General features: G+C 41.3%; 1 protein-coding gene across 1 annotated transcript; it reads right to left on the bottom strand.

Annotated features, from left to right (window-relative positions):
* Positions 1–7,597: 7,597 nt before the first annotated feature.
* Positions 7,598–8,569, bottom strand: LOC127103480 (uncharacterized). Its single transcript, XM_051040732.1, has one exon. It carries the CDS (start codon positions 8,549–8,551, stop codon positions 7,598–7,600), a length of 954 nt encoding a protein of 317 aa, XP_050896689.1. The 5' UTR covers positions 8,552–8,569.
* Positions 8,570–12,444: the final 3,875 nt, after the last annotated feature.

The raw sequence follows: 12,444 nt of genomic DNA, 5'->3' as shown, positions 1-12,444 counted from the left end.
GGAGGAATGGATCAAACACAAATTGGTCAAAGGAGGACTTTTACCATATTAAGATCATTAATTCATTTTGAGAGATGGAATGTACATTCCATCAATCCCCTAAATCCAATGATCTTAACCTATCAAAGTCAAATTAACCTTGACCAAGGCCCAACATCACAAGTCAAACTCACAAAGTCAATTAAAATGGATCTACAGAATTTATTTGGCATTTAATAAAATTAAAAATAATAAAAATATGCATTAAATTAAATTATGGTTGGTCAATTTCCTAAAACCTCATCAAAACACCAAAGAAACGGCCATGAGATTTATCATAGGCCAAACAAGGTCAAAGGACCTTGGAGAAAAAATTTCAGAATTTTTGGAAACTTAAAAGTATTTTTTGTTGGTTCTTGTGTTGGCAGTAATTTTGGTAAAACCTAGAGTGTTCACAAGTTGTCACATGTGTTGTCTTGACATAAGATATCATGTACCTGCAGGATGTTTAAAATGTGATTACGCAGGAATTTACTGAGATGTCAGACCCGATGTCATGACATCTATATACAAAACATTCAGTCTAAATGTTATGTATTATGTGATTGCGTTTTTAATGCAAATCTGTGTATGATTGATGAGATGATTGAACATGCTATCAATCAGTAATTACAACTAGATTGACCTATTTTCCAAAGAGATATAATTAATTGTCATGAGAAGATATGAAGGGAAAATAGTTTTAGGGTTTTATGATGTCCAAGCCCAGTCAAATGCTTCTATAAAAAGGACATGGAAAACCTGATTTTACACACAAGAAATAACGAACGAAATATTGAGAAAGAATAAGGGTTTTAGTCTTGTGTGGTCGTGTGAATTGTAAGTCATTCAATTCATCCATAGATGATTGAATTGGTCAGATTTTTGAGTTGTAATTTGTCCACTCTAAGCTTTCAAGCATGAGTGTGTGTTTACTTGATTGAAGCTTTTAAGTAAGATCAAGTATGTGTCTTTGAAGAGTGTCTTCTTTTCATTGTACTTCTTTTTTTATATCATTGCTGTGATTGAGGGGGAGTGAGTAGGATCTCATATCTAAGAGTTCTTAGGTAGAAGTCACACGGGTAGAGATTAGGTGAAAAGACTGTAACTTGAAGTTGTTTACTGAGAGTCTTTGAACTGATTCTGTTTAGTGGATTTCCTTCCTGTCTTGGTATCCCCCAGACGTAGGTGAGTTTGCACCGAACTGGTTTAACAATTGCGTGTGTCTCTTGCATTACTGTTCTTTATCTTTTATCTTGTTTGTATTGTTCAGATATTAGTGTCGTGACATTACCTTTGACATCTCATATCTGATACCAGAATTTCAATTGGTATTAGAGCAGGCATCCTGCTCTAGTTCTGGGTGAGATCTAGGGACGTTACTTTCTGGTACTATGGAGAGAGATGAAGGATCTGTTCACAGACCACCTATTTTAGATGGATCGAACTATGACTACTGGAAACCTCGAATGGTAGCCTTCCTAAAATCTTTGGATAATAAGGCTTGGAAGGTTGTTTTAACAGCCTGGGAATATCCAGTTATTACTAAGGATGAAGAGGCTACAACTGATAAGAAGGCTGAGGAACAATGGACCAAGGAGGAGGCCGATCTAGCCCTTGGGAACTCTAAAGCATTGAATTCTATATTCAATGGAGTAGATAAGAATATCTTCAGATTGGTAAACAAATGTGAGGTGGCTAAAGATACTTGTAACATTCTCAAAACCACTCATGAAGGCACCTCTAGAGTCAAGATGTCTAGACTGCAGCTTCTCTCTACCAAGTTTGAAAATTTAAGCATGAAAGAAGATGAAAATATTCATGAATTTCATATGAATATCCTTGAAATTGCTAATGCCTCAGGAGCCCTGAGTGACAAGATCTCAGATGAAAAACTAGTGAGGAAAATACTCAGGTCACTCCCTAAGAGATTTTCCATGAAAGTGACAGCCATAGAGGAGTCTCAAGATATTTCCAATATGAGAGTTAATGAGATAATTGGATCCCTCCAAACATTTGATATGGGAATGTGTGATGGACCTGAAAAGAAATTCAAACGCATAGCCTTCATGTTAAACACTGAGGAGAAAGAGGAGGAAAGTGGTCAAGATATTGATGAAGATCTGGAAAATGATGTAGCATTTTTGGGAAGACAATTCAACAGACTTCTGAAAAAGATGGATGTAAGATCTAAGGCAAATGTCAAGACCGTCTCATCTGACATCAGTAAATCCAACAATGTTGGAAGAAGAACAAGATCAGATGAAAAGCCCAAAGAAGGAAAAGGAGTTCAGTGCCATGAATGTGATGGGTATGGACACATTAGAACTGAATGTGGGACATACCTCAAGAAACAGAAGAAAAGTCTTGCTGCTCTGATGAAAGTGAAACAGAAGAGTCTGCAAATCTTGTGGCTGCCTTGATTGGAAGATAGGGGTCTGATGAAGACCCAAGTGATGATGAAGTGGCCTTTGATGAGTTAGCCACTACCTACAGAAAGTTGTGTCACAGAAGTGAAGAAGTGCGTCAACAAGTTGAAAGTCAGAAGAAGGTGATAGCACAACTGGAGAATGAGAAGGCAGAATATTTGGAAACCATCTCTAAGTTAAAAACTGAAGCAATATTCTTGAATTCTAAACTTGATGAGATGACAAAGTATGTCAGAATGCTAAACAATGGAACTGACACCTTAGACAAAATTCTCCAAACTGGACAAATGGCAGGAGACAAGTCTGGCATTGGGTTCAATGAATCTAAACCTGAGTGCAGTCACACTGGTAGCAAACTTAAATCCAAACCTAAGTGCATTCATACTGGTAGCAAACCAGAGATGTCACATCATATGTCACAACATCATAAAGGAAGACAATAGAAAGGGAAACACCAAAGATGGAGATGTCATTATTGTGGAAAATTTGGCCACATAAAACCATTCTGCTATAAGTTGTATAGTTATCCTAGTCTTTCTCATCATCAACCTAGACCCAAACATCACAGACCTGTCAACAAAAAACAATGGGTTCCCAGGACTGATGTTACAAGTCTGATAGCTCACACTTCTTTTAGAGTTTCAGCCAAAGAAGATTGGTATTTTGACAGTGGGTGCTCCAGACACATGACTAGAAACAAAAACCTGCTAACTGATCTTCATCCTCATGCCACCTGTCGCAGCCTGAAAAAATACAGTGATGCGAAAAAACAACCGGCGAAAGAAAATGACAGAAGACTCGCCACCGTGCGTTATTTATCCCAAAGGAGGGAAAGGAAACGCTCGAAGTAAACCTGGAGAGAGGAAAGGAAAAGACAAGGTCTCGCAACCAAATCTTGGGTTCGGGAGTCGATTATGCGAAGGGAAGGTATTAGCACCCCTACGCATCCGTAGTACTCTACGGGATCCACTCTTGTTGTTTCTTGTCTAAAGGGTGTGTGTTTATCTAATGTACTATTTACTAAAAGGGTCAAGAGAAAAATGACTCGCACGGATGTCGCATCCATTGCATACGTATCTCATCTGGAATGAGAATCAGAGTCTTCGTAGCTCGGCTACCTATGGGTGAAAGAGATGTGTGCTCGCTAAGACATCGTGTCTTATGCCTACATATCTCATCGGGAATGAGAATCAGAGCATAATGTAGTTCGGCTGACTACAGGAACAAAGGTCTCGATTGCAACTAGGGCAAGAGAAAGGGAAGGTCTCGATCGCAACGAGGGCGAGAGAAAAGATCGCAATAAGGGCGAAAGAAAACAAGGATTAGTTGTTAGTCGTTAGTCAAACTCGGCAAGACATCGCGTCTTGTGCCTACGTATCTCATCTGAACATGAGAATCAGAGTTGCCGTAGTTCGGCTACATAGGGACGCCAAACAAAACATACGCAGGAAACCGACTGCCAATCGCTGGACTTATGTCAGACTCCACACAAACAGGCAAACATGGAAACCGAATGCCAATCGCTGGACTTACATCGGACTCCGAACCAACAAACACACACAGGAAACCAACTGCCAATCGCTGGACTTATGTCAGACTCCTACACACACAAAGGGTTTAACCGGACGCTGAATCGTCAGAAGCAACAACAAAGTTGAACAAACAAGCTAGCAGGGAGTCTGGTACTCGAGCCTGCTAGCTGTCAAGCAAACACACACAAAGAAAAGGAAAAGAGTGCCCGGAGAGATCTCGCACGACCTCCTGCCTACGTACCTCATCTGGCATGAGGATCAGAGCAACGTAGTTCCCCTTTATAGGGATTGCCATCTGAATATGGACTTACAAAGGAGGACACCAGTTGTGTCAAAGGAGAGTGGGCAATGTGTTCACGTCCTAGCAGTAGGTGTCGCAGCTCGCTGAATCGAGTCTTAGGCAGTTACCTCTTTGCAATAGAACGGACTACATGCCACAAGATCGGAGACGCTCGGAAAGGTCTAGAAGTGGGGAAGCTCTGCCCTAGAGTTGTCATGCAATATGTACTTAAGTGTTTAGGATTTACAAATGGGAATATCTACCTAATGTTAGCATGCAAAGAATATGGGAATTCTACCTATGTTATCATACAAAAGAATAAGGGAATCCTACCTATGTTATCATACAAAAGGATATGGGAATCCTACCTATGTTATCATACAAAAGAATAAGGGAATCCTACCTATGTTATCATACAAAAGGATATGGGAATCCTACCTATGTTATCATACAAAAGGTTCTATCTAATGGGTGCTACCTAATCGGAACAAGAATCGACGAATGGAGCAAGGAGAAGTGTTAGGGATAAAGGTAGATGGCGATGCATGAAGCAATCGACTTACAAGGTTGATGGCGATGCATAAAGCAATCGACTTACAAAGTTGATGGCGATGCATAAAGCAATCGACTTACAAAAGGGTGGATGAATACGTGCTGGTTCTGTTAGGTTTTGAAAAAATGATTACTCGACGTTGGATCGAGGTTTTGATCTTGTTTTGAAATGGTTATCGGATGTTCATTTTTATTTCTTGTATTAACAGATGAATAAAGAATGAAAGAATATTATACATTTCATGGGAGAGGGATACATTTGTTATGAATGGGGATTGTTCATGGCAAACAAACAATAATAATACATGCCTCAAACACCATACAAAGGCCACAGTTAATCAAACAAGTAAGATATAAACAAGTATATAATCGAATCAAATAATCAAAGAATGAAATAATGAAGCATTAAATAATGTATGAGTGTAAGTGCAAAGGAACCGGCTCATTGTAAGAAAGCCCAAGAGTAAGCTATGTGAGGTCGATGGCGATGCTTAAAAAGCAATCGACTTACAAGGGTGTAAAAAAATGGGCTCGATATTAAATCGAGAAAAATATGATTTTTATAGTTTAAAAGTGGTTTTGAATTAAATTAAAATATAAAAACTTTACATTATTAACAAAATGAACATATGAGTGTAATAAAGGCATAAACATAAAAAGAAACGAAAATGCTAAAAGAAAAAATAATATAGCTAAAAGAAATAAAATGCCAAAAAATGCCACACATGAGTATTGAACCCACCCCACTCAAGAATATACACACTGCCCTTCTCCACCAGACCACTTATGATCATCTGCTACTGTGATACTATGTTAAATATATAAACCGAGATAAAAAATAAATAAAAAAATAAAAAAATTAAGGACAATAACAGAAAATACTAACATATAAAACCTTTTTATGTTTTTGTTTATTTCTATTAAAACAAATTAAATTAAATAAATTAAAAAAAAGATTAAAAAAGAAAAAAATAACGAAATGGAGACGACGAAACAGGAACTCGTCTTCCTCACTTCTCCCCCACCTCACGAACTCAACCTTCCCCAACAATGGCAATCTCACGAACTCGCCCCTATCGTCCCTCTTATGACATCACTCATCAACGAAACCCTCTCACGCTCTCAAACTCAGCGAATCAAACTCTCTCAACTCTCACAAATATTTTCAATCAACAAGCATATGGGGTTTACACTACTATCTGTTTAGAACCCATTGCCATGCTTGAACTGATATGGTGTATTGGTGATGCCAGCTACAGGTATGAAGATGGTTTTGCATTTCCTTGGCTAATGATGCTCTCGATGCAGGTTGGATGGTTGAGCCAAAGACCTATCCTGGACCTCTTTGAATTTCAAGGTTTGTGGTTGGACTAGGCACTAGTGTGGTTTATAGGTTCATAGTGGTATTGTTGTTGTGAAAATCATGATTACATCCATATTGAGGCACATCTCATGGTGTGGATTGATAGGATATGTGTTTGCACTAAACCTGCATAATTTATGCACTGATTTGTTCTTGTTTCTGGTTTTGAGCTTGTGCAGGTCTGGCATTGCAGCAAGGCACAACATGGCAACTGGCTTGGCAACGTGTTGTGTGTACTGCAGGTATTGAGCACAATCACCGAACCATACTCATGGCATGTTATCTTTGTTAATTGGTGTTAGTAGTGAACTGTTAGTATACTCTTTGTGATCATTGTATGCTTGGTATTTGATGACCTGCAGGATATTGTAGTCATGGTGGTTATATCATTGGACTCAAACTGCAAGTAGCTTGGAAGTGGATGAATTCTGCAATCACAACCATTGCACTTCACACTAGTTTAAGGGGTTGTCTATACTGTCCTTGTCCTGCTGTCCACTATGCTATTGTTCACATCCCCTGACTTGGACAGTTTGGCAGCATGACTTTACATTGGCTCTCTGACTTTGTGGATGCAGGATTGCTTATGAATCTGGTTGTTATGGCTTCATGTTAGCTTCTAGACTGGCTATGATGAGGTTGTGTTATGGCATGTGTGATGTTTAAGTATTGTGACATGATTTTGGTTAATTATTTTGGCTTGACCCTTCAACTGTATGCTTTTTTCACTGAACTGTTTTGGATTGTTGGGAAGGATGTCGGTGTTCTTGGAGCAGGTTTGTTATAGGTCAGGGCTTGATGTTACGCTTGGTGTAGCAGGGTGACTAAGGTCTGCAGTTGGCCTTATTCTATTTGGTATTGTGCTAACCGATTCTTGTAGGTTGTTGCAGGATTGGATCATAGGCCAGTTGCGACAGGTGAAGGATATGCTGTCCCTAAGTCCAATCTGGTCAATGTTGCGGCAGCAGGCAAGGTATTCCTTGATTTTGCATTGTGCTGCAAACCAAGAGCTTGCATTCAGTGGCTAATCCCAATGTGAGTTTGCACTTGGTGGATACATTTCCATTGTAACATATAGATGTGATAAATGTAGGCATTTCCATCGCCCATAGCTTGGCCTGCAGGTTTGTCATGAAGCTTGCAGCAGGCTCAATTTGACTTTGTGAAGGTAAGTGGTCCTTTGAACCTTGATCAATGGCTTAGGTGGTGCATTGCCCCTGTTATGTTTGGGTTGTGACTTGGTTCCATGGCCCGTTGGATTAACCACGCTTTTGGCCTAATGCAGCACTTATGGTTTGACTTGAAAATAAGGATGTGTTTCTTGTTGCAGGTTGCAGTTTCGTGTGGTGATGTTGGTTTGTTGCAAGTTGTGTGTCTTGATGCACTGCTTGCTGCAGAGTTTATTTGGTTTATGGCATGAGGTTCAGCAGGTATGGCCTATGGCTTGAGACAGTTGCAGACATTCATGGTCTTGCTGCAGTTTTGGCACATGACTTGGCTTTGGTTTTGTAGGTTCACTCATGGACATGAATGGAAACTTGCATTTGAAGTAAGCAAGGGAGCACACATGGACTTGCAATAGGTATTGTTGACCATGATTTGGCAACATATCTTGAGGCTCTTGTACATGATCATTTTCAGTTGGTAGGCAGAAATTGGAATCCCTGGGATTATTTCCTGCGGCTAATTTTCCTCTTGAAATTTGCACTGCACTAATCTTTTGAATTTCTCTTTGTTCGTTATCATTCAAAGTTGTTCTTTCTTGGGCCTGCCTTTCTTCCATGGCACTAGTATTCTTAACTGCAGCTGCTGAAAGGTCTGACCAAATACGGGTGTGGTCAGACGGAAGCTCTGATGCATTCAATCTGCAGTTCTCTTGCTGCAATGGAGATTCATTTCTTTCTTCAGTTCGAGCATGTGTATTGTTAGGCACCACTGGAGGTTCTGATGCTGCGCCTTCATGAAGCTGAGATGTTAACATGGTTGCCAGTAAAAGGGTAGCATCAAAATTCGAATTGGACCCATCTTCCAAACCAAATTTAGGTGCCATGAGAATTGGTTCGCCAGTTTTCTCAAAATGTAAATGGATATCAGTTTCACAGCCCTCGCAAAATGAAAGAAATGCCTTCAGTTCTTTTACACTGAAAGTCAAATCTACAGGGTCCCCAGTATGAACATACTGCATAAACTCCTCCTTAGGATCTATCCAGAGTTGGGTGTGTAGCAATGAATCATTGTCTTTGGTTGGGTTGAAGTGGTTATGACCTGCTGTTTTTTTGTATAACTTGACTGCTCTTGTAGGCATGGCATGAACATAAACATGGTTGGCCAAGGATAACTTGCAAATGAAGCACTCATGATGGAAGCAAGCAAACATGAACAATGGAGTGATGGATTAAGGTTCATGATGGAAGACTTAGGATTTTAGGATGCAAAGAGGTTGTGTTGACTTTGGTCAAAGTTGACCAAAGTCAACAATTGGTCAAAGTTCATTTTTTTGTATCTTTCTTGTAAATGGAATTCAATGGACAATTATGGGTGAATTTTTGGGTTGACTTTGGTCAAGGTTGACCAAAAAGTCAACTGTTGACCAAAGTCAACAGTTGGTCAAAAATGCCAAATTTTGTATTTTCTTGTATGGACTCACATGTAATGGTTTACAATGACATGAAATGGATTGAAATGGATTAACAAATGGTTTGAAGTTGGTTTCCAAATTGTTTTGTCTTATGACTTGAATGTTTGACTTTTGAAAAATCTTGACTGATAATGCACATGAACAAGGCCATGAAATGAGACCATAAGGTTAGGGTTTTGACATAGTATCCATGAACCAATAATATGACTGGCAAGTGGCTAGAAACACAAGAAACATGGTTTTTTTCAAATGACCCAGACCATAGATGTATCCACAATCACAACACCATGACTTTGGATCAAAAACCAATCCTCATATAAAACCAAAGTAAGGTTAGACCAAGCATGCCAAACAAACATAAAGAATTTAGGACCAAAATCGGGGTATGACAGCTGCCCCTATTTAAACATCTTCAACTAGAGAATATGAAGCAGGACGTTCTTCATATGATCATTGTGGGAGATGGTTAAATACTAAGAAGACCCGGATTTTGACCCTGAATCCCCATGAAATAATTAACAATGCCTGTCAGAATCGGCAAAGAAGCAATCTCAAAAGAAGAATCCGTCTGGTACGGTGAAAATCGGCCTGAGTACCGAAACAAAAAGTTGACCTGGATACCAAAATAAATGGTAATACAGGAATACCCATGGCCTGAACGCCGCACATTAGTCTGAACACTAAGCATCGGAATATGAGAGTATCAAATGTTGGTCTGATCACCGGAAATCTGGCCTGAATGCCACTTCGGTCTGGATACCGGAAACTGGCCTGAATGCCACAAGTTGCCTCGACCTGATTGTCGAAAACTTCTTCGATCTGAAAATCGGAAACTGGCCTGAACGCCACTTCGGTATGGATACCGAAAACTGGCCTGAATGCCACAAGTTGCATCGACCTGAATGTCGGAAACTTCTTCGATCTGAATATCGGAAAAACTGGCCTGAATGCCACTTCGGTCTGAATACCGGAAAATTGGTCTGAATGCCACTTCTGTCTGAATACCGGGAAATTGGCCTGAATGCCACTTCGGTCTGAATACCGGAAAAAACTGGCCTGAATGCCACTTCGGTCTGGATACCGGAAAAACTGGCCTGAATGCCACTTCGGTCTGGATACCGGAAAAACTGGCCTGAATGCCACTTCGGTCTGAATACCGGAAAAAACTGGCCTGAATGCCACTTCGGTCTGAATACCGGAAAATTGGCCTGAACGCCACTTCGGTCTGAATACCGGAAAATTGGCCTGAATGCCACTTCGGTCTGAATACCCGAAAAAACTGGCCTGAATGCCACAAGTTGCATCGACCTGAATGTCGGAAACTTCTTCGATCTGAATATCGAAAAACTGGCCTGAATGCCACTTCGGTCTGGATACCGGAAAAACTGGCCTGAATGCCACTTCGGTCTGAATACCGGAAAAAACTGGCCTGAATGCCACTTCGGTCTGAATACCGGAAAATTGGCCTGAATGCCACTTCTGTCTGAATACCGGAAAATTGGCCTGAATGCCACTTCGGTCTGAATACCGGAAAATTGGCCTGAATGCCACTTCGGTCTGAATACCGGGAAATGGGCCTGAATGCCACTTCGGTCTGAATACCGGAAAAAACTGGCCTGAATGCCACTTCGGTCTGGATACCGGAAAAACTGGCCTGAATGCCACTTCGGTCTGGATACCGGAAAAACTGGCCTGAATGCCACTTCGGTCTGAATACCGGAAAAAACTGGCCTGAATGCCACTTCGGTCTGAATACCGGAAAATTGGCCTGAACGCCACTTCGGTCTGAATACCGGAAAATTGGCCTGAATGCCACTTCGGTCTGAATACCCGAAAAAACTGGCCTGAATGCCACAAGTTGCATCGACCTGAATGTCGGAAACTTCTTCGATCTGAATATCGGAAAACTGGCCTGAATGCCACTTCGGTCTGGATACCGGAAAAACTGGCCTGAATGCCACTTCGGTCTGAATACCGGAAAAAACTGGCCTGAATGCCACTTCGGTCTGAATACCGGAAAATTGGCCTGAACGCCACTTCGGTCTGAATACCGGAAAATTGGCCTGAATGCCACTTCGGTCTGAATACCCGAAAAAACTGGCCTGAATGCCACAAGTTGCATCGACCTGAATGTCGGAAACTTCTTCGATCTGAATATCGAAAAACTGGCCTGAATGCCACTTCGGTCTGGATACCGGAAAAACTGGCCTGAATGCCACTTCGGTCTGGATACCGGAAAAACTGGCCTGAATGCCACTTCGGTCTGAATACCGGAAAAAACTGGCCTGAATGCCACTTCGGTCTGAATACCGGAAAATTGGCCTGAACGCCACTTCGGTCTGAATACCGGAAAATTGGCCTGAATGCCACTTCGGTCTGAATATCGGAAAACTGGCCTGAATGCCACTTCGGTCTGGATACCGGAAAAACTGGCCTGAATGCCACTTCGGTCTGAATACCGGAAAAAACTGGCCTGAATGCCACTTCGGTCTGAATACCGGAAAACTTCATGCCTGTCAGCATCGGCAGAAATAGGGAAAATGATAATTGAGGCGGCACGTGGGCCAACGACCCATGCTGGGGATAATAGGTCATGAACAACCTTCAGTCTGAGCACTGGAAACAAACTTTTGGCTTGTCACTTGGGATGCCGAGAATGTTTTATGCTTACATGCGTATGTTTGAATTTTTCAATGGCGTAATGCTCCATGAGAATGGAAATGCTACGCGATTTGGGAAGATGCAATGCAATATGATTCTACATGCAGGGATGCGAAATGCTGGGGAAAATGCCAAGCTGAAGCAAGGAATCCCGTTGGGGAAATGATTATAATCTTCCGGACCCGGGCACTACTGTTGGAGATGCACAGCACAATGAACTATGTGGGGAAATGACCGGCCGCGCGGTGTTCTGGCAATGGCGAGATACCGAGACTCTGACTGGGGAGAGAACGGCGCTGGAAACCTGTTGTTGGGGGAAGCGATAGTGGTTCTGGAAACCAAAATCTACGAGAGATGACTCAGCAGGGGGAGGCAAACACCGATACGGTACCGAGGTTATGCTTCCAGGAAAGAGATCATCGATCTGGGATTGAAAACATCGATCTGGCATCGAACTCCGAGGAGCAGCTGCTTCTGCTGGGAAGATACAGTCTGGCACTGTCAACTCCGCTGGGGATATACAGTCTGGCACTGTCAACTCCGCTGGGGATATACAGTCTGGCACTGTTAACTCTACTAGGGAGTGTATAGTCTGAAACAAACGCTTGGGGAGTACAGTGGTGAGAACCTGCTAGGGATTGAAGAATCCAACACTCTGATCAGCTCTGCAGGGGATTTTAAGGAAATGCCCCGAGGGTATCTGTTCTGAATAGATGATTCAAAGTACTTAAAATTTACAGCAATTTTAAATATTCATTGAGCATGTACCTGTAAAGCTCTTATGTTTCATGATGCAATGTTTATCAAAAATTCGGACGTCATTTTTGCAAACAAAACAGCAAAATGAAAATGAAAACAGAGATATACAAAGTAACATGATTTTATTGATTGAATAGCCTCTGAATAGGCATTTACATCAGGAAGCAATCCCTGGAAAGAGGTAATCGCAAAACAAGAATTAATCTAATGGC

Source organism: Lathyrus oleraceus, chromosome 7 (assembly GCF_024323335.1).
Source record: "Lathyrus oleraceus cultivar Zhongwan6 chromosome 7, CAAS_Psat_ZW6_1.0, whole genome shotgun sequence".
In the NCBI taxonomy this organism is placed as follows: domain Eukaryota; kingdom Viridiplantae; phylum Streptophyta; class Magnoliopsida; order Fabales; family Fabaceae; genus Lathyrus; species Lathyrus oleraceus.
Note: the sequence above shows the minus strand (reverse complement) of the source record. Positions and strands in the feature narration are given on the sequence as shown.

What these genes read in the sequence shown, in the direction of transcription:
- LOC127103480 (XM_051040732.1), bottom strand. Translation starts at nt 8,551, where the DNA reads ATGTTTGCTTGCTTCCATCATGAGTGCTTCATTTGCAAGTTATCCTTG.